This window comes from Geospiza fortis, unplaced genomic scaffold, assembly GCF_000277835.1.
Source record: "Geospiza fortis unplaced genomic scaffold, GeoFor_1.0 scaffold14, whole genome shotgun sequence".
Classification (NCBI taxonomy): Eukaryota; Metazoa; Chordata; class Aves; order Passeriformes; family Thraupidae; genus Geospiza; species Geospiza fortis.
Window position 1 is genome coordinate 718,460 of NW_005054512.1, and position 19,775 is coordinate 738,234.

General features: G+C 46.1%; 2 protein-coding genes across 3 annotated transcripts; one reads left to right on the top strand and one right to left on the bottom strand.

Moving 5' to 3' along the window:
- The first annotated feature begins 866 nt into the window (after window positions 1-866).
- On the top strand, window positions 867-15,431 carry NFYA (nuclear transcription factor Y subunit alpha). Of its 2 annotated transcripts, XM_005428913.2 has the most exons (9): window positions 867-1,583; window positions 3,498-3,584; window positions 5,726-5,872; window positions 7,612-7,743; window positions 8,459-8,564; window positions 9,008-9,174; window positions 10,679-10,862; window positions 11,500-11,591; window positions 12,373-15,431. In XM_005428913.2, the coding sequence occupies exons 1-9, from the start codon at window positions 1,509-1,511 to the stop codon at window positions 12,424-12,426; spliced, it is 1,044 nt and encodes a 347-aa protein (XP_005428970.1). In that variant the 5' UTR covers window positions 867-1,508; the 3' UTR covers window positions 12,427-15,431. The 2 variants fall into 2 exon arrangements, with proteins under 2 accessions (XP_005428970.1, XP_005428971.1); XM_005428914.2 differs by lacking the exon at window positions 3,498-3,584 and having other exon boundaries at window positions 1,036-1,583.
- A 2,800-nt stretch (window positions 15,432-18,231) lies between these two features.
- TREM2 (triggering receptor expressed on myeloid cells 2) lies at window positions 18,232-19,772 on the bottom strand (the record flags this gene model as incomplete). Its single annotated transcript, XM_005428933.2, has 3 exons — window positions 18,232-18,462; window positions 18,583-18,637; window positions 19,520-19,772. Coding segments are annotated over 3 exons (522 nt in total), but the record flags the coding sequence as incomplete, so codon positions are not given.
- Window positions 19,773-19,775: the final 3 nt, after the last annotated feature.

Sequence of the window (19,775 nt, forward strand, 5' to 3'; positions counted from 1 at the left end):
TTAGATATATAAAAAATATTTATATATAATATATTATATATATTTGTATGTATATTTAGATACAATATATTTTCTATATTTTTGTATATTTATATATAATATATTTGTATATATATATATATATATATATGTGGTGTGTATATAACTATCTGCTGCTGGGACTGGAACGCTCCCTGGTTCCCAGAGCATTCCCGGTGAGGAGGAGCTGCCCATGAGCTCACTGGGGGAGGAGCTGCCATCATCTGCCTCTGATTGATCCCTGATCATTAATATTTAACTTGGCTGTGTTTAATGAAGGGGATGAGATAATCCCTTGGATGGTGAGGATCCAAAACCTCATCCAGAACTTCGGGCAGCTGCTGCAGAGTGTTGGGATTACAGAGCTGTTAATATTTTAATTAAAAATTTTAATTTGAGGCAGAAATTAAGTATCTAGTGTGAAATTGAAATGGGAACCTGACAGCAGCATTTTCAGAAAGAATATTTATCTTCTCTTATTCTGGCTGTGAAAAAGTCTCAGGAAATGGGCAAAGGATGGGACTCAAACAGCAGCAGTAACCACAGCAACGGGTACAGAGAGTCTGTGACTTAATCCTGTGAGCATTCCTTGAAAAATGGAGGGAGCCAGAGGTTTTGTTGCTTTAGACTTGGAAAATTAAAGTTCCAGGCTGTGGTTTCATTCAGCAGTGTAGCAGGAACTTGTTCAGTCGTGGCATAAATCAAACACCTCACTAAAGCAGGAATTCTGCTGCTGCTGGGCCAGCGAGGAGAGAAGCAGTGGCAGGGAAAAGCTGTTTTTATTTCAGCACAGTGGTGGTGATGTGTGCAGGGAAAGGGCCAAGGAATGAGGGGCAGCAGGAGGATGGAGGTGCTGAGAAATCTGCTTCCCAAAATCCATGAAGGCTCTGTTTGAGTACAGAAATGCTTGTTTAGAGAAGAAATTCTTCCCTGTGAGGATTGGGGAGCTGAGGCTGCCCCTGGATCCCTGGAAGTGCCCAAGGCCAGGTTGGGATGGTGGAAGGTGTCCCTGCCCACAGAGGGGGTGGCACTGAATGGTCCTTAAAGTCCCTTCCCACCCAAACCATTCCATGAGAGTAGGAGAAGGAAGAAAAATGAGGAGAGAAACCTTCACACCTGAAGGTTCAATTTCACACCTGAAGGTTTTGCATTTCCTGAGCTTTCCCAGCAGTGCCGCTCCCCTGTGTGGGCACCAGGCTGTGCAGACTCACAGAACTGGTGGAGTCCACGAAATCTGGGCCAGAACCGAGGTGCTTTTGCTGCTCGCTCAGGTTGGATGTGCCTGAAGGGTTTCCTCTGTTTATTGCTGAGTTGGAGCAGCTCTGCCCTGGGGCAGCTCCTGGTTTGCTTGGCTTGGCAGCTGTTGGGGCACAGTGGGGACAGCCAGCCTGGGGACAGTGGGGACTGCCAGACCTGGGGACAGTGGGGACTGCCAGACCTGGGGACAGCAGATCCCCTGATTTTTGTTTTTCTTGCAGGGCTGAGGCACCATGGAGCAGTACACAGCCAACAGCAGCAGCTCCACGGAGCAGATCGTGGTGCAGGCAGGGCAGATCCAGCAGCAGGTATGGAATGGGGGAATGGGGGAGTCCTGTGCAGCCCTCAGAGGGGCACAGTGTGAGGAGGGAACAGTTGGGATAAACCCCAAAGATTTCCTGTAATTCTAAGGAAATGAGGGATCTGAGCTCTTCCCTGAGGGGAGGTGGTGCCAGAGCTGAGCTTGGAGAGTGGAACCTTCTCAGCTGGGACTGAAAGGGCACCTGGGGACAACACTGGCCTCTGTGGCACTGAGAGATCCAATTTCTTATTTACCTGTGAACAACACAGGAGCCATGTGGATCCAAACAGCAAATACATCCCAGTTTGGAAAGAAATTGGTTTCAGCAGCACAATCCTGATCCTCCTGGGTACCTGTTCACCTGACTTCTGTCAATTTGTACTGATGGCATCTGCCTGGAAGTCAGAGTAAATGTGGTTTTTAGAATACACTTACTATATTTTTAAATTAAATAAAATTTATAAAATTTTATTTAAATGCAAACATTTATATAAAATTAAAATGAAAATGCAGGTGTACAAGTGACCAAATTTCAGTGTAGCAGGGAGTTTGCAAAATGGCAGCGACATGGGGAAAGTAAAATAAAAAAAATATATTAACACATCTCTGAAAATGGAGGAAACAGAATATTAACAGAAACAATCAGTTGTCCACAAGAAAAATTCCCCCAAAGTTGAAATAGATTTTGTTCAAGCCCACAGAGGTTTCCTCCAGCTTTGCCAAATGAACATTTATAGAGATTCTTTGTTTCAGAACAACACATGGAGCAAGAAAACCACACAGACCAGGAATTCAACCAACCAAGTAGCTTTGGATGAACTCATCCATCCCACAAAGAAATTCATGTTTCAGTGTGCAAAACACCAGGGCTGAGTTTAGAGGGCTTACTGATTTTGGCTGTTCAGCTTTCCATATCCAGATGTGGGGATGTGTTTTCAGCTGCTGCTGAATTTTTGTGGCATCTTCTGCTCTAGTTTGAGGGGGTTTGGTGGTTTGCCATGCAAAGGGCTGAGCCACTGGATGATGTTTTCAGGGAGCTCTGCTTTGCTTTGGCCTCAGGAGGGACCAAATCCTTCCCCTGGGTTTAGCTGGAGTTGATTTTTCCAGCCAGAACAAGATTGCACTTGAGATTAAAACATTTTCTATTAAGGATTTTCTGAAATACCTGTTTGCAGCAGATAACCAAAGATGTAGTTGGTTTATTGACATTTTCCAGGTGAAAAGGAGATAAAACCAACTCATGGCTTTCATTTTCAGTACAACTTCTTAAAGCCTGTGTCTGATGTGAAACATTTTGCTAAAATAAGTTGTTTTACCACGCTGTTGCAGCACTTGGGAAGGAGCTGTCCTTCATCTCCCCATGCTAACACAGTTACTGGGAGTATTTTGGGACTCTTAGCAAAGAGGCTAAAGATAGAAAAGTATCTTTTAGCTCTGACTGCTCCTGCAGCCTCTCCAGACTGTCCCTCAGGGTCACTGGTGGGCACACACCAGCACAGGGGTGGCAGAGATGAGCTCAGACTGTGCTGCAGGAAGGGCTTTGTTGGACAAACCAGTGGGCCCAAAATCTGGAACCCTTCACTGTGCCAAAACCTGGGCAGTGAGCAGACTGAAACCCTGAAACTGAGCTTGAAATCCTGCAAAATGCCCTGTCCTGTTCCCTGTGAGGTGGAATATTGAAGCTTGAAACTTCAAAACTAAACCCCTGAAACTGAGCTTGAAATCCTGCAAAATGCCCTGCCCTGTTCCCTGTGAGGTGGAATACTGAACCTGGCAGTGCAGTTCCAGGGAACTCCATCCCTAGGTTTGCTAAAACTCCCATTCCTCGTGTTCCTGGAGCAGTGTGTGTGATCCCCACCCCCTGTCCCAGCAGTGTGTTGTGCATTTCCATGTTTCAAGCTCTCCCTGTTCCTGTTCCCAGCAGCAGGGAGGTGTCACAGCTGTCCAGCTGCAGACTGAGGCCCAGGTGGCATCGGCCTCAGGCCAGCAAGTCCAGACCCTCCAGGTAGTGGTGACCTCTCTGATTGTGTTTCTGAGCACTGCATGACCCTCCCCAGCAGCACATATCTAATGCTGTGTTTTCCCAGGGTTTCCAGGAGGAGCAGGGGGATGTGGAGCAGGAATTTCTGCCGGGTGCTGCCTCTGGGGTTTGCCATGGCATTGGAGCTGTTCCCGTTGGTGCATGGCAGGAATTCTGGGAGGGAATAAAGTTCAGGGAGATTTTAAAAGTTCTAAACAGCAAAATGAAGAAGGAGTAGTTGGGATAAAGCCCAAAGATTTCCTGTAATTCCAAGGAAATGAGGGTGCTGAGCTCTTCCCTGAGGAGGCCTCTGCCTTCACCACACAGAGGTGGTGCCAGAGCTGAGCTTGGAGAGTGGAACCTTCTCAGCTGGGACTGAAAGGGCACCTGGGGACAACACTGGCCTCTGTGGCACTGAGAGATCCAATTTCTTATTTACCTGTGAACAACACAGGGAAGCCCAGGAGCCATGTGGATCCAAACAGCAAATACATCCCAGTTTGGAGAGAAATTGGTTTCAGTGTGAAGTGTTTCCTGTCTTGCAGCCTCCACTTCCTTAACTCACCCAGGCTTTCCAGGAGCCCTTTGTAGAGCAGTTGACAGACCCTGGGCAGCTTTGGCAGTTTTGTACTCAGGATTTTGGTTTTGTTTGGTTTGTAATTCTTCAGAGCAGGGTGGTTCCGAGGGGCTGGGATGGCCCTGCCAGCTGCAGAATTAACACAGCATTTTTTATGTTCAGAGTTCAACTCTCAGATGCTGCCTCACTTGGATTGCTGGGCTCACTGGGGTCTCTGGTTGTTGTTATGTTCTTCCCACCTTTATTTTTTTTCCGGTTTGCCTTGCTGTGATTCATTAACAAAAATCCTGGAATGTCTCTTGTTTTCCTTTCTGCTTCTTGGATATTGTGCTGCTGCCTGTGCTTCTCTGTGCTGACCTGAGCATGCTCCTCCCTGTGTGACCCAGCCCAGGGGCTGAGGGCTTTGGATGGGACATGGACAGGCTGAGGGACAGAGTGGGGACCTGCAAACTCCAATTCCCAGGGCAGGATTGGCTCCTCACCCCCTGGGGTGTGAAACCCAGGAACTTGGTGGCTTTACCACATTGTGATATTCTTGTTCCTAAACAAATCAGATTTTGTGATCCCCGAGTTCATGAGACTGATTTTGCATTTAAACTTTGGAGGTAGAGTATTTTTTAAGATGTGTTTGGGGAATTTGGGGGCTTGGCAGGTGAGAGGGTTCAAACAGAGAGGTTTTCCCCTTGTTTTTGTTTTCTTGGGCATTTTTCCCAGTGACCAGAGAGATACCAGGTCCAAGAGTCCAGAGATTCTCAGGCCAAAGTTACCTCAGAATCCCAGACTGGTTTGGGTGGGAAGGGACCTTAAAGCTCACCCAGTTTCCACCCCAACACCTTCCCCTATCCCAGGGTGCTCCCAGCCCTGTCCAGCCTGGCCTTGGGCACTGCCAGGGATGGGGCAGCCACAGCTGCTCTGGGCGCCTGTGCCAGGGCCTCATCATCCTCCCACAGAAGAATTTTTTCCCAATATCAAATCTAAACCTCTTCATTTTGGCCATTCCCGCTTGTCCTGTCATTACATGCTTTTGCAGATGCTCATCCACTTTGACTTTTCCTCCCTGAACTCCATTTTGTGTTGCTCCAGTTACAATTTCCCTCGATAACCATGGAAAATTTCTTCTCCAGCACATCCCATGCTCCATCCATGTCAGTTTGGAAATGGGAATGTTGTAGGCATGAAATTGGAGAGAGCTGAAGCCACCTCAGAACCTCCCTGTCAGAACAGAGTTCTCTCAGTAGAAACCTCAACTAAAAAATTTTAAAAAATCTCAATAGGAACCCCAATTAAAAATCAGCAATTGTGAGGTGAATAATGAAGTTTTTTATCCCACTTTGCTCTTGGGCTGTGCATGAAAAATGTGGCTGAAAAACGTGATTTTCATGCTTTATAACAACTAGACTGCAAGAGAAGCAGATAACTCACTAAATCCCTAGCACTGGAAGCCAGAGCTGGCTTGAAGCAGCTCAGTGCCCGTTCCCCACAGACAGGGTTGGGCAGGGGTGGGCTCTGGGGCTGCTCTGGTGGGTTTTTCATTGTTGTTTTGTTGTTGCAGGTGCAGGGGCAGCCTCTGATGGTGCAGGTGAGCGGGGGGCAGCTCATCACCTCCACGGGCCAGCCCATCATGGTGCAGGCCGTGCCCGGGGGCCAGGGCCAGACCATCATGCAGGTGCCCGTGTCTGGCACACAGGGGCTGCAGCAGGTGAGACACTCTGGGGGCCCTGCACAGCTCTGGGATGCTGCCACTGCCACACAGGGCTCTGCTCAGCACCCCAAAACCAGGCTGAGCTGGTGCTGGGTGGCTCTGGCACGGTGGGAATGAGTGGAAGTCCTTTATGAACTGGTTTTTTATGGCCTGGTGCAAAGATTTTAGTGCTAAAACACAGCTGGGTTGGTTTGGGGTTTTTCATCATGGAATGGGGTGGATGAGACCTTAAAGCTCATCCAGTTGTACCCCCCTGCCAGAGGTGGGGATACCTTCCTAAGGGGTTTTTCATCATGGAATGATTTGGGTTGGATGAGACCTTAAAGCTCATCCAGTTGCACCTTCCTGGCATAGGCAGGGATGCCTTCCTGTGGGAATAGGGATACCTGTGATAAGGATATCTGTCATGTGGGATACCTTCCCACAGAGCAGGATTTTTGTTTGTTGAGCAAAAGCAGGCTGAGGTGGTGCTTGGTAGCTCTGGCACAGTGGGAATGAGTGGAAGTCCTTAATGAGCTCAGTTTTTATGGTTTATGGCCTGGTGCAAAGATTTTAGTGCTAAAACACAGCTGGGTTGGTTTGGGATTTTTTATTGGAGTATGATGCAACACACTGCAACAGTTTTTCATCATGGAATGATTTGGGTTGGATGAGACCGTAAAGCTCATCCAGTTGCACCTTCCTGGCATAGGCAGGGATACTTTCCTATGGGAATAGGGATACCTATGATGGGGATGTAGGATACCTTCCCACAGAGCAGGATTTTTGTCTCTTGGGATATTTTTATCTGGCCTTTGCAATCTAGTTGGGGATCTGGTGCCTGTTCAATTTATGGCTCAGAAAGAGGATTTTAAAAAAAAATTATTTAAGAAAGCTTCTTGCAGGTAATTTGTCCTTGAGCCCATCTAATGTGTGATGGCTGAAGGGGGATTTAAACATCCCTGTTGCACAGAAGGCAGTAGTGAAGGAGGTACAGAAAATGGATTTTTTTTGGGAGTAATTACTTGTTTAAAAGACAGTTGGTAAATTTAAGGAGGTGGTTGAAGTGTTAATGAAAAGCAAAGGGAAGAACTGTAACCATGGCATAATGAAAGTGTCCTGATGATTTAGGGTGGGATTTAGGAACCCAGCACAGTCCAGGAAGGCAAACGATGTCTTGGTGTTTTGAGAGGTTTATTTAATATTTCCTTTGTTGCAAACCACTGTAATTTGTATGAGGTTCTTCTCAGTCTGGTTGGTGGAGGAAAATCAATAACTATGTTTTTAAACACAAACTTCAAACCGTATTCCAGCTCTTCTTTTTTAATCTAAGAATGTTCCACAGTGGTGGAAAGACTGCAAAGCTGAGGCCAACTTTATAAATCCCAGAAATACTTCTGAGTGCTGGATAATTAACACCCCCTAGATGTCTTAAATCTCAGTCCTCCTCTTCCACCTGCCTGTTTGTTCCCAGTGGATGTGAATAATTGATTTCTCCTGCGTGATTTATTGTGTAAGCAGTGCAGAGCTGCTGGAGCACGGTGACACAGCCCGCTGCTCCCTCTGCCCTGGGTGGCTGTGTCACAGGGAGCAATCCATCCCAACTCCTCACTCTCAACTGGAAAAAGAGAAGACTCCCTGCTTCCTTTTTCTGTGCAACAGTAAATCACCCTCAGAGATGACTTGGTCATGCTGAGGCTGAGGAGGGAGAAATCAGAGGCATAGTTAATGTTCCTTTCTGACTCTTTCTTCCACAGATTCAGTTGGTCCAGCCAGGTCAGATTCAGATTCAAGGTGGGCAGGCTGTGCAGGTACAGGGGCAGCAGGGCCAGACCCAGCAGATCATTATACAGCAGCCCCAGACTGCAGTTACTGCTGGCCAGACACAGGTAACTGCACCAGCATGAAAGGCTTTTCTGCAGAGGAACAGGAAGAGAAATTTTTAAAGATGTGGTTAAGTAAAAAAACAAAAAAACAAACAAAAAAAAAAAAAACAAAAAAAAAAAAAAAAAAAAAAAAAAAAAAAAAAAAAAAAAAAAAAAACAAAAAAAAAAAGGAATTATTAATATTGAGGAGAACTTGAGAATAAGTGTCATGTTTTTGTAGTGTTTCATACATGACTCTGGGGCAGAAAAATCAGATTGCATGTTTTTCTCCATCGTGTTTCTGTATTTTATTGGTTCGTGGTTGTTTTTGTCTCTTTGTTGGATTTTGAAAACATGAAGCATTGCTAATTCCATACTTGGGCCATTGTGTGCAGCAGTCCAGTCACACCTGGGGTTTCTGCTGATGCTTTTGGTTAGGGGCCAAAATTAAATTTTGGAGCAGAACAGTTCTTCCTTTCACATCTTCATAGTGAGACAGGAAACTTAGAATTTGGGGTTTTTTTCATTATTGAACTGTTGGAAAATGCATCTTACATGTGCTTCAGGTGTTTGATCTCCAGGTGTTTGCTCTGTGCTCCAGCCTATTTCTTACTGCTGCTAATGAAGCAGCAGAAATAGACACCTGGAACACCTCAAGCACCATGTGTTCATTCAGGAATTGTAAATACTGTGAAAAAGAGGCAATTTGTAACGTTTCTGTGCTCTTTGTTTTGTTCAGACCCAGCAGCAGATTGCAGTGCAAGGCCAGCAGGTTGCCCAGGCTGCTGAGGGCCAGACCATCGTGTACCAGCCTGTGAATGCTGATGGAACCATCCTGCAGCAAGGTAGGAGGGCTGGGAGGAGCCAGGACACCTCTTGGAGAGGCTTTTTATTTATTGAGGTGTTTGTGTGCCCTGCAGGGATTCACTCCAGGGTTCTTTGCCCAGAAACAGAAAATCTCCTTGTCTCTGGCAAGGGCTGGTAGAATAAAACCCCTGAATTTTGCTTTCCCACCTCAAGAGTACATGGTTACTCACAATGAGGTTACAAATGCAAAAACCAGGAATTCTGATGGAATTTAATCCCCCACTGTAGCACTTTCTGACTCTCTGCATGTTTTGAAAGGATGAATGAGTAAAACACAGAAGTGGGACTAATGCTGTTCCCTTCTTTTTTGTGTGCATGTTTCTGTTTCTTTTCTCTTTCTCTCTCTCTTTTTTTTCTTTTTTTTTTGTCTTGTTTTTTCTTTTTCTTTTTTCCTTTCCTTTTGTTTTCTACTTCCTTAAAGTTACAGTCCCTGTTACAGGCATGATCACCATTCCTGCAGCCAGCCTGGCTGGAGCCCAGATTGTCCAAACAGGAGCCAACACCAACACCACCAGCAGTGGCCAGGGAACGGTGACAGTGACACTGCCGGTGGCTGGGAACGTGGTCAATTCAGGGGGAATGGTCATGGTAGGTGTGAAATCCCCACTGCTGCCTCTGGAGGCTGAGCTTTGAGGTGTTTTGTACTCAAATCTAGCAGGATTTGCACAGGGGTAGGGATGGGATGGTGGGAATGGCTTTAAGTGGAAGGAGGGCAGGGTTGGGTGGGATACTGGGGAGGAATTTCTCCCTGGAGGTGGGGAGGTCCTGGCACAGGGACCCCAGAGAAGCTGTGGCTGCTCCATCCCTGCCTGGAGCACCCTGGGATAGTGGAGGTGTCCCTGAAGGTTGGAATTGGGGGATCCTAAAGATCCCTTCCACCCCAAACCATCCTTTGGTTCCCTGGTTCTCTGATAAACTCTTGTCTGAGATTGAGATACCATGGTCACTGCTCTTTGTAAGTTCCATTAGTTTAAAGTTTAAACAATACAAATTATCAGCTTCAAAGGCCTGGATCCTGCTGTGATCTTTGCTCTGGACTTTCTCCCACAGCAGCTCTAGAAACTGAAATCCAAATCTAGAAACTGAAATCCAAACTGAGCTGCAAGCTGATCAGCAAAGGTTTAAATAGATTGAGTCACTTCTGGTTTTCTTGAGGATCCCTTAGGATTTGTTTCCATCATTTATAGAGATTTTTCCTGCCAGTTCCTGTTTCTTTGTAGTGTGAGCCTCTTGAATGTTGCTGGTCCCCACTAGATGTCAGCAGCTCTGCAGTGTTGGCTTAGAGGTGCTCTGAAATGAAATAATTGAAATAAAAGATCACCCAAAAGAAAGGGAAGCACCAGCCATGTCCTGTTTGTTTCATTGTCCAAGAAGCAGCAACACAAGGAATTGTACTGAAATGTCACCTTTATTGGCACAGACATATTCTATGAAAAATCCTTTTGCTGGTTTTTTTTCTCCTAAGAAGCTGAGAGGCCTCAGAAACAAAATCTAAACAATGATTATCTGCTGCTTTGGGATGCAACAGGTGCATCTTTGATTGGTCTCATGTGGTTGTTTTTAATTAATAGCCAATCACAGTCCAGCTGTCTCAGACTCTCTGAGAGTCACAAGATTTTATTATCATTTCATTCCTTTCCTATCAAGCCTTCTGATAAAATCCTTTTTATATTCTTTTTACTAAAAGTTTACTATAGTTTTAATATCATATATATATCATAAAATAATAAATCAGCCTTCTGAAACGTGGAGTCAAGATTCTCATCTCTTCCCTTGTCCTGGGACCCCTGTGAACACTGCCACACTTTTTATCAGGAAAACCCAGCAGGATTGATGGGGAATTGTTGGTTTAGATTGGTTTTGCATAGGCTTAGATTGGTTTTGCAAAGGTTTAGATTGGTTTTTCATAGGTTTTTAGATTGGTTTTAGATGTGTTTGCAGTTTGAGAGCAGCTTCATTGCTCCTTTTCATTTAAGCAGCTGCACTACCCGAGCAAAACCAACTTTGGATTTCAATATTGGGCTTTTTAATGCCGTTTTTGTGTGGGGTTTGTGTGCTGAGCTGCAAGCACTAAACCCCCCTGTGTGTACAGATGGTGCCTGGAGCTGGCTCAGTCCCAGCCATCCAGAGGATCCCCTTGCCTGGAGCAGAGATGCTGGAAGAGGAGCCCCTCTATGTCAATGCCAAGCAGTACCACCGCATCCTGAAGAGGAGGCAGGCACGGGCCAAGCTGGAAGCAGAGGGAAAAATCCCCAAAGAGAGAAGGGTGAGGATAAAACTCAGGTTGAACACGGGGTTGCTCTGTGGCAAAGGCACAGAATCCCACTTGGGCTGGAAAACGAGGGTTGGAATGTTGGTGTTCCTCAGTTTTACAGTGGTTTTGTTGTTGTTAATGAGCTGCATCAGAGGAAATTTTTTAAGTCCCTTGAGGATAATTCTGCTTATTTTGGGAGTGTTTGGAGCTGTGTGTGAGCATGTACTGACTGTCAGCACAGTGTCTGTGGGGCAGGGGATGGATGGGCACTGGGAATTTCCCCTGGGAAAGCAGTGAGTGGGAGTCTCTGGGACAGAAGATGAATAGGGACTGGGAATTTCCCCTGGGAAGGCAGTGACTGGGAATTTCTTCTGGGAAAGCAGTAACTGGGAGTTTGTGGGGCAGGGGATGGATGGGACTGAGAGTTTCCTTTGAGAAACCAGTGACTGGGAATCTGTGGGACTGGGAATTTTCTCTGGAGAGGCAGTGACTGGGAATATGTAGGGCAGAGGATGGATGAGAACTGGAATTTCCCTTGGAGAGGCAGTGACTGGGAGTCTGTGGGGCAGAGGATGGATGGATGGATGGATGGATGGATGGATGGATGGATGGATGGATGGATGGATGGATGGATGGATGGATGGATGGATGGATGGATGGACGGTCCCGGCACCGGCACGCCATGGCCAGGAAACGGGGAGAGGGCGGTCGCTTCTTCTCCCCCAAGGAAAAGGACAGCCCTCACATGCAGGTGAGTGGGGTTTGGGGCAATTCCCCTTTTCAACCCTTCAGGACACACACCAGAAGTGTCTGTGCTGCTTTGTTTGGGTTTTTGGGCTTGGCTGCTTGTCCCTCCCTGCCTCTGAATTTGTCATCTGCTGCCCCTTGGCCCTCCCTGCCTTTCGATTTATTCCAAGCATGAAATAAATAAAACCTGGGAATAAAACCTCCTGTCACTGCTTGTGGAGAGCAAGGGGTGTTTGCCCTGAGGAATTAAATGACAATAATGTGGATAGAAGCGTGTTCACTTTGTAGTTCTTGGGATAAATGCACACAAACATTGTGTGTTTGTAAAACAGCCTTTCTGGCTGGGTACTGGGGTGTTCTTTCAGGACATGAATTAAAGGTAGAGACTCCTTAGCTTTGCATCTGATGGAAAATTAAAAAATGGGAATATCTGATTCTTAGCTGCATCTTGATTTGCATAAAAACTGCAAGGCATTTTTCAAAGGAAGGGACATAATGGAGTAGAATGAGCAGGTTCTGTGGTTGCTCAGTGCTTTAGACCAGCCCTATGCCTTTAGGGAGTGTTTCTTATTTTGAGCCAAAATAATTCCTAAATACTGGTCCTAAATACCAGAAACAACAAATTCCTGGGAGGTCTTTAGGATTTTTGTGGCCTGTAAAACCCAAGAAAAGCAGGACAGTTTTGGGGATCAAGGGAAGTGCAGGAGTGTGTCCTCCTGATGGTGGTGTGTGGGTCTCTCTGCTTCATGGCAAAATGTGGCATTTCCACCCTTTTGTGTCTGCAGGATCCATCTCAAAGCAACGAAGAAGCAATGACACAGATGATCAGGGTCTCCTAACCCCTGCTTCCAGGGAAAAACACCTGAAGGGAATTCCCATCCCTCCTGCCAGCCTGCCCTGCCTGCCCAGAGTGCCCAGTGAACCCTGGAGTGGGACAATCTCCATGTCACAGCCTGTCCTTTTCCACAGAGCAAGCACCACGTGTTGAGGACGTGCTTGAGGTTCCAACTCATCCAACAGAACCTTTCAGACTCCTTGGTGCCCTCTCCTGATCCAGCACAGGGAATTCAGAGTCCGAGCGCTCATCTCTGGTTTTCCTTCATTTTCCCACCTCAGTCCCTGTGGCTGGTGCAGCTCAGCCCTGTCCAGGGACAGATTCCAGCTCCTCCAGCAGCACTGAGGGCTGGGGTTGAGATTTGTTATTCCATCCACTCCTCTCCCCTTTGGACTTGGTTTTCCCTGAGCTGGGCATTGCTGTTGCACTTCTGGCCCTGGCAGAAACTGAAGGGGATTCTTTTCAATTCCACCTTGTACATGTGTAAAGAAGCTCTTCTCTGGGAAAGGTTCAGCCATCCAATCAATGCTAGAAATAGTCAAGATTACTGCAGGACTTGATGTGTTGTGTCTCTGTTGCAAGTGGGGTGGGAGAGGGAGATGTGGGGGGGATTGGGTCAGTAAATCAGTCTCTGGCTGGGTTTGGATGTTCATTGCCAGTACTTGTTGCTTTGGAAGAAAACTGGATGTGAGTATAGAAAGGATTGAAACTTTTCAGTGACTCTCTTCCAAAGAATTTTTTTTTTTAATCCTTTTTTTCTCAACTGCCAGTGAAGTGCATGGTTCCTCCAAGAGACGTGGAACCCTCAGTGTCACAGTGGTGGCACTTGGCCGTGGCCGGGATGGAGTTTCTGATGCCTAAATCATTTCTACAGTTGCAGAGTGAGGACTGATTCAGGACAGCAGCAGCTGGGGCAGCTCAGCCTGAGCTACCTGAAGGACTCAGCAGATACTGATGAACCTTTCATGCTTTTTATAAATTAAGCTCTTAAAAACAAAACAGAAGTTGCACTTAGCAAAGGAGCAATACTTACATTATTAAAAAATAGGATTTTTCCCATGACCTACAGCTGGCTTTGTCTGAGCATCTCCACAGAACAGAGTTTTAATTTAGATTCTAAGCCTGCTCTGTTATAATTTGAATTTTGGTGATGGGAGCAGTAGTTAAAAGCATTTAACAGGTGATTGCTCACCTTGATGAGTTACACAGCTGCTCTGGGGATCATCTACCTGCTGGAGTCCCAGAATTTCCAGTTTTTTGTGTCCTGTAGCTCAAACTGGATCACAGCAGTGAAATTTGGGGTGGGGAATGTGCTGGGTGAATGTGAACCTGGCCAGGGGAAGCTGAAGAGTGAGGAAATGCTGCCAGGGATGGGTGAGACTGGGTTCAGTGCAGTGAATGCTGAATTCAAGTGACAAGGAAATGCAGCTTGGAAATGATATTTCCTCCCTCCCATCTTTTCCCATTTACTGGAACCTTATGGCTAAAGACAAAGTGGAGGACAAATCGAGAGGATACAAAAGAACAGGGCCTGGAAAATGCAATTTCCTTTGGATGAAATAAAAATACTGAGAAGGGAGGAGGAATGTTGGATCCTTGGAGTGAGCAGGCAGTCCTGGAGGAAGAGGGAGCCTGTTGAGGTGGAAGAACAAGGAGCAGCTGCAGAGGGGTTTGGGATTGGATCTCCAAAAGCAGCTCAGCTCCTTGCTGTGCTCCTGGTTCCTGTCCCTCCCCACAGCTGGGAAGGACACTCAGGGACACCTGCAGGAGGAGCTGGCCTGGCTCCTGGCAGGCAAATAAATCTCCTTCCTTTCAGTTTTTGTCCCAGGTTAGATGAGTAATCTGCCACTCTGCTCACGGCTCTTAATTAGGATTTATTTCTAATAATTCCAAGGGCATTTTTAACATTGATGGATCCTCAGGGCCTTGGTTGCTTCTGCCTTAAATCCTTGTCAAGTTCCAGCGCTGGTTTTGCTCAGCTGGCACCTGAAACTCACCCAGCATTTCCTGGGCTCTCCCCATGCCAGGAATGTGCAGCTCTCCTTAAGGGATTTTAGTTGAATTTGCAGCATTACTGTAAATATTTTTTTTGGAGCATCTGTACATTTTGTTGGTGGAATATTTGCGTGCTGGAGTAAGACTCTCTCCGTGATATTTTTTGCTCTTCAGTTGATGTTAAATCTCTGTCCTGAAACATCTTTATGAGAGCTGGAAATTCAGGAAGCAAGATTATTGCTCTGACATAGATTTTGTTTCATTTTTAAAATAAAAATTTACTTTTCTTAAAGAACTTGTAAACTTTTTCCCAATATCCCTTCATATCTAGGTTCTCTGATCTGCTGTTGTAGGTTGTGTGTGAAGAAATAAGGATTTGTGTTCTAGAAAGTCTTACTGTTAATATTTTTAAATAGTGATGTGAAAGCCCAAGTGCTCCTATCATTTTTTTTTTAAATTTGTTTTGTGTTCTGTGTATCACTGCTGAAAGTTGTGTTTATTTGGTGAGGTTGGAGCCAGCAGTCAACACCACGGTACCAGAAATATCTGTTTTCTTTTCCAGGCAAATCTGTGAAAACTGGAGACATGTTCAGTTCAAAACCTCCCTAGTAATTAAATTAAAATTCTTTGTAGATTGGCTACACTTGAGTAAAAACTTCACTTTAGGGGTGAGGATGAAAGAAGAGGTTTGGGGAGAAATGTGTTTGATTGACCCAGAGCAGTGAAGCATCAAAACCCAGATTTATAGGAGTGTAAAGATCAGGATTTGGAAGAAAATGGTCCTCAAGTGATGCTAAATGCATGTTAAAAAAGAGGGGAAAAAATAAACTTTTCTTTGTGAAGGGGCGTGGGAGGGTCCTGAGCTTAATGTAATGTCAGGCAAAGTTTGTACATAGTTCAAAGTTTTTAATTTTTTTTATATGATGCATTTTTTCAAGTGTATTTTGGTCTTTAATAGATGCAATTGTAAGTACTGTGTACACTCTCCAGCTAATAAAATTTATAAACTGAGAAGCTTTTGCTCTTTGTTGGGAATTTTGTGTTGGGCCGTGGGAGGGCAGCACAAACTCCACACCAACATTTCACCATCTCAAAACCCCCCAGAGCACAGAGCTGGCAGTTGTGAATTCTTTCCAGAATTGGTCAACACAGTGATGATCACACACACACAAAAAAAAAACCCTAATGCAAACAAACAAACAAAAAAAAAGAAGGAAATGACAGCATGTAAGCTCAGAGAATGGGAAGCTGGGCAGGAAATGAGGAGAACAATCATGCAAGCCTGTTTAGGAAGTCAGAAATCAGTTTTTTTAGCTATTATGATGTAATTTTCTAGCTTTTTTCTTCAGACAATTTGCAGTAGAATAATAAAATAATCTCAGATACAATGGTTAAAAAACTTGGTATTGTGTAGCCACATCAAAGCAGTCACCAAGAGTTTACTTTTCTCTCTCACCCTCACCTTCAGAACTGCAGAATCGCTCAGAGAGCAGAGTTTATCCAATCCATGATGTATTCCCTGCCTTCCCACCTTCTTCCCTCCCCTGCCACCCACTACCCAGGCTGGAATCTTCCTGCAATCTTGATATCCAAAAATCAAACCCAATTTTGTGCCCTGTTCAGCATCCTCGGTCTGTAGCTCACGGAATTAAGAGGAAAATCTCAGTCAGCTGAATTTGGGGATTTCTCCATAATCCCTGAGGGATGTTTGCTCGTATCACCACGATCACAGCATTCTGCAGTCGGATCAACAGGGGTGTAATTTGCAATAAAGTCAAGCTGGATTTATCCTGGAGGACAGGTGTGTGTTAATCAACAACAGGGAAATACAGAGTTATTTCTTTGGAAAAAAAATCACTAAATTGGAGTGTAAATTCCACCCCAGGAGCTCAAGCTGATGACAATTGATACTATAAAGTAGACAAATATTTTCCAAGAAGCTCCTTGTTTATTAGAACATGTCAAATGCATTACTTGTCTCTCTGAAGCCCAGGAAAAATCTCATAGGTTTAAAATAAAGCAGATTTTTTACCACTTTGCTGAATCTCATCAGAATGGGCAGTAATTGATACTTTTTTTGGTGAATATTTAGGCCCAGAGGAAGGAGGTCACTTGGCCTGGCTGTGGTGCTGTATCAGCTGCTGCCAGACACGAGCAGTTTCCTGTATTTGGGTTTATAGCTCCCTGCTATTTAAAAAACAGAGTAATTTGGAAAAGCAAATGCACCACAGCTTTCCTCTGGGTTTGCCCACCTGTGCTGTTAGAAAAGTGCAGGTTTTTTCCAGAATTCTGCATCCAGGTCTTTCTTTTCTCTCACTCCATCCCCACCCTCAGCAGCTGGGTACAAACCGAGCTGGGTGGTTTTAACTGAAGTGGTTTTGGCTTCTGGACATCAGCCTCGGTTCATCTACAGCTGCAAATGTTTCCTCCTTGCCTCATGAAACTGGGGAAGAGCAGAGGGGATGTGTGGTAAAAGGGAATGTGAGCTTTAATGGGGCTTTGATCGGAGTTGCCTTGAATTTGGGACAGAATTTTGCACCAAACACAGGGCTGGAGTTTCCTGCTGGCTCTCACAGGATGGGAGCACTGAGGGACAGGGAGTTCCTTTTTTTGTTTTTTTTTTTTTTTTTGCAAACAGCCCCAAAAGTTCTTGATGAACCTCGAGTTGTGATTCATTGAGGGGGAAGAGAGGAAAAAACAATCCCCACAGGTCACAGAGCCAACGTCAGCACAGAGGGAACAGGGGAAGGGAAGGACAGAACCAGCCCCAGAAATGTTTCTGCCCCAAACCCATTTGGTTTTGATTAATACAATCCTACCAAATTACATTAATCGTTTTTGATGGTAATCAGTAAGTTATTCATTATTTCTTTTTATTTCCTTGGAGATATTTTTATTTCAGATGGCAAATTCTTCTCTGTGGATGCAATCATACAGCAAGTCACTGTTCAGACCAGAAGACAGCAACAAACACAGAATTTCTTCCCCAAAAGTTGCTGATTTAAGACTGAGAACCTCACAGTGGTGGGAGGGAAAGACCTTGGAAGGTCAAAAGTTGCCAGATGTCCCACCATGAATTTCAATTTCTGGACAAAACACAGAACTACTCTAAAAATGAGAACCCAAAGTGTAATTAAAATAAGCAAATTTCAGTTATTGCTTCTGTGGGCAATGAGAGGTTGGGCTCTGAGCTGCTGCTCCTGCTGGCTCTGGATGTTCCAGCCTGTCCTGCAGGCTCTGAGTGTTCCTGGATGTTCTGAACACCCCGGGGTGTCCCAAGCATCACCTGTGCTCTGGGACACAACTGTCACCTGCTGTCCTGCAGGAATCCACACCAAGCCAGAGAATCAGCTGGATTTTATTCAGTTTTGCAGGGAAAAAGAAACGTGAGTGCCCATGGGTTTGGAGCCTGTGTTCACAAAGTCCCTTCAGAGAGGAGAAGCTGGCTCAGGGATGCAAGGAGACCCCATCCCTGTCCTGGTGTGTCCTGCAGTTCCTCACACATTTCCACAGGGATTTTCTCCAAGCATCCCCACTGCCCAAAGGAGCTTTTGGGAGCTGCTCTTCCTCACCTTGGAAAGACAGAATCTGCCACCTGAGGTGACAGGAAGCTGATGGGTGTCAGTTCAGACTGTGAGGGAATGGTCCTGGGAATGAGGTCTGCAATAACTGCCTGGGGATGACACACCAAGGGGAAGAGGTGATGAAGAAGATGGGAACCTCTCCAGAGTGACAGGTTCTTCCAGACCTGTGTTTAGTAGTGGTCCTTTTCTTATGGCAGGCGGCCTTTTCCATGGATTTGCCTTTTCCCTGGATTCCCTTTGGCTTGGCTCACGCAGAGCTCTCCCAGGAGAGGCCGATCCCATCATGTCCAAGGTCAGCAGGGAGTGGGAGCTCCTGCTGCTCACCCAGCTCTGGGTTCTGCCCTCTCTTGCTGTTCTTCCTGCTGTGGGCGACAGCACCGACCAGCACGGCCACCATGAACTTGGCCACCAGGAATCCAGCCAGGATGTAGAAAACAGTGAAATCCACGTCAGGAGGGGTCCTGTGGGGAACCAGAATAACAACCATGAAGGGGATGGGCCCAACCTTGAAAAAATCTCTCGTGGTGCTGGCTTAGTCCTAGGAAGACGAGAGATCTCAGCACGAGGAGTTGTGGGCTCACCTGGAGATGCTCTGCACAGCTCTGGGCTCCTCTGGCACGTGGGTCACCAGGTCAGCTGCTGATGGAAACACAAGAGTTTAGTCTGCAGATGTTTCTGGGTGATGTTCAGCTGGGCAGGGAGCCCAGGGGCACTGGGAGCAATAAGGAGGGGACGTGTCAGATACTCTCTAACGGTGAGGTTACGCTGCTGAAAATCAGGAATAAAGAGAGGCAATGAAACACAGAACCTCCTTAGAGCGAGACAAAAGTAGATGTTGACTCAAGTGGGCCCTTGGCAGCTGCAGATACCCATGAAATTCCAATAGGAACCTGTGAAATTCCAGTAGGAACCCGTGAAATTCCAGTAGGGACACATGAGATTCTAGTAGGAACCCATGAAATTCCAATAGGAACCTATGAAATTCCAATAGGAACCTGTGAAATTCCAGTAAGAACCCATGAAATTCCAATAGGAACCCCTGAAATTTCAGTAGGAACATGTGAAATTCCAGTAGGAACCTCTGAAATTCCAACAGGAACCCATTAAATTTCAATACGAACCCATGAAATTCCAGTAGGAACCTGTGAAATTCCAGTAGGGACACATGAGATTCTAGTAGGAACCCATGAAATTCCAATAGAAACGCATAAAATTCCAGTAGGGACATGCGAAATTCCAAGAGGAACGTGTGAAATTCCTTGAGGAACCCATGAAATTCCCACAGGAACCCATGAAATTCCAGTAGGGACACGTGAAATTCCTTGAGGAACCCCTGAAATTCCCACAGGAACCCATGAAATTCCAGTAGGGACACGTGAAATTCCTTGAGGAACCCCTGAAATTCCAATACGAACCTGTGAAATTCCAATACGAACCCATGAAATTCCAGTAGGGACACGTGAAATTCCTTGAGGAACCCATGAAATTCCATGAGGAAGCCTCCAAACTCGGACATACCTGCCAGCACTTCCACCTGCACCCTCCTGAGGCTCCGTGTGTGGCCCAGGAACTCCGTCTGGCACTGGTAGAGCCCCGCGTCCTCCCGGCGCAGGCCCCTGATGGTGACGGTGAGGAGCCCGGCGCGGGCGTCGTCCCTGATGGAGGTGCTGCCCCTGCTGGGTCTGGGCACGGGCAGCCAGGCAGGCGGGGCGCTCGCCACGGGCTGGCAGCGCCGCTGCCCCAGCTGCCGGCACCAGCTCTTCTGGCGCCACCA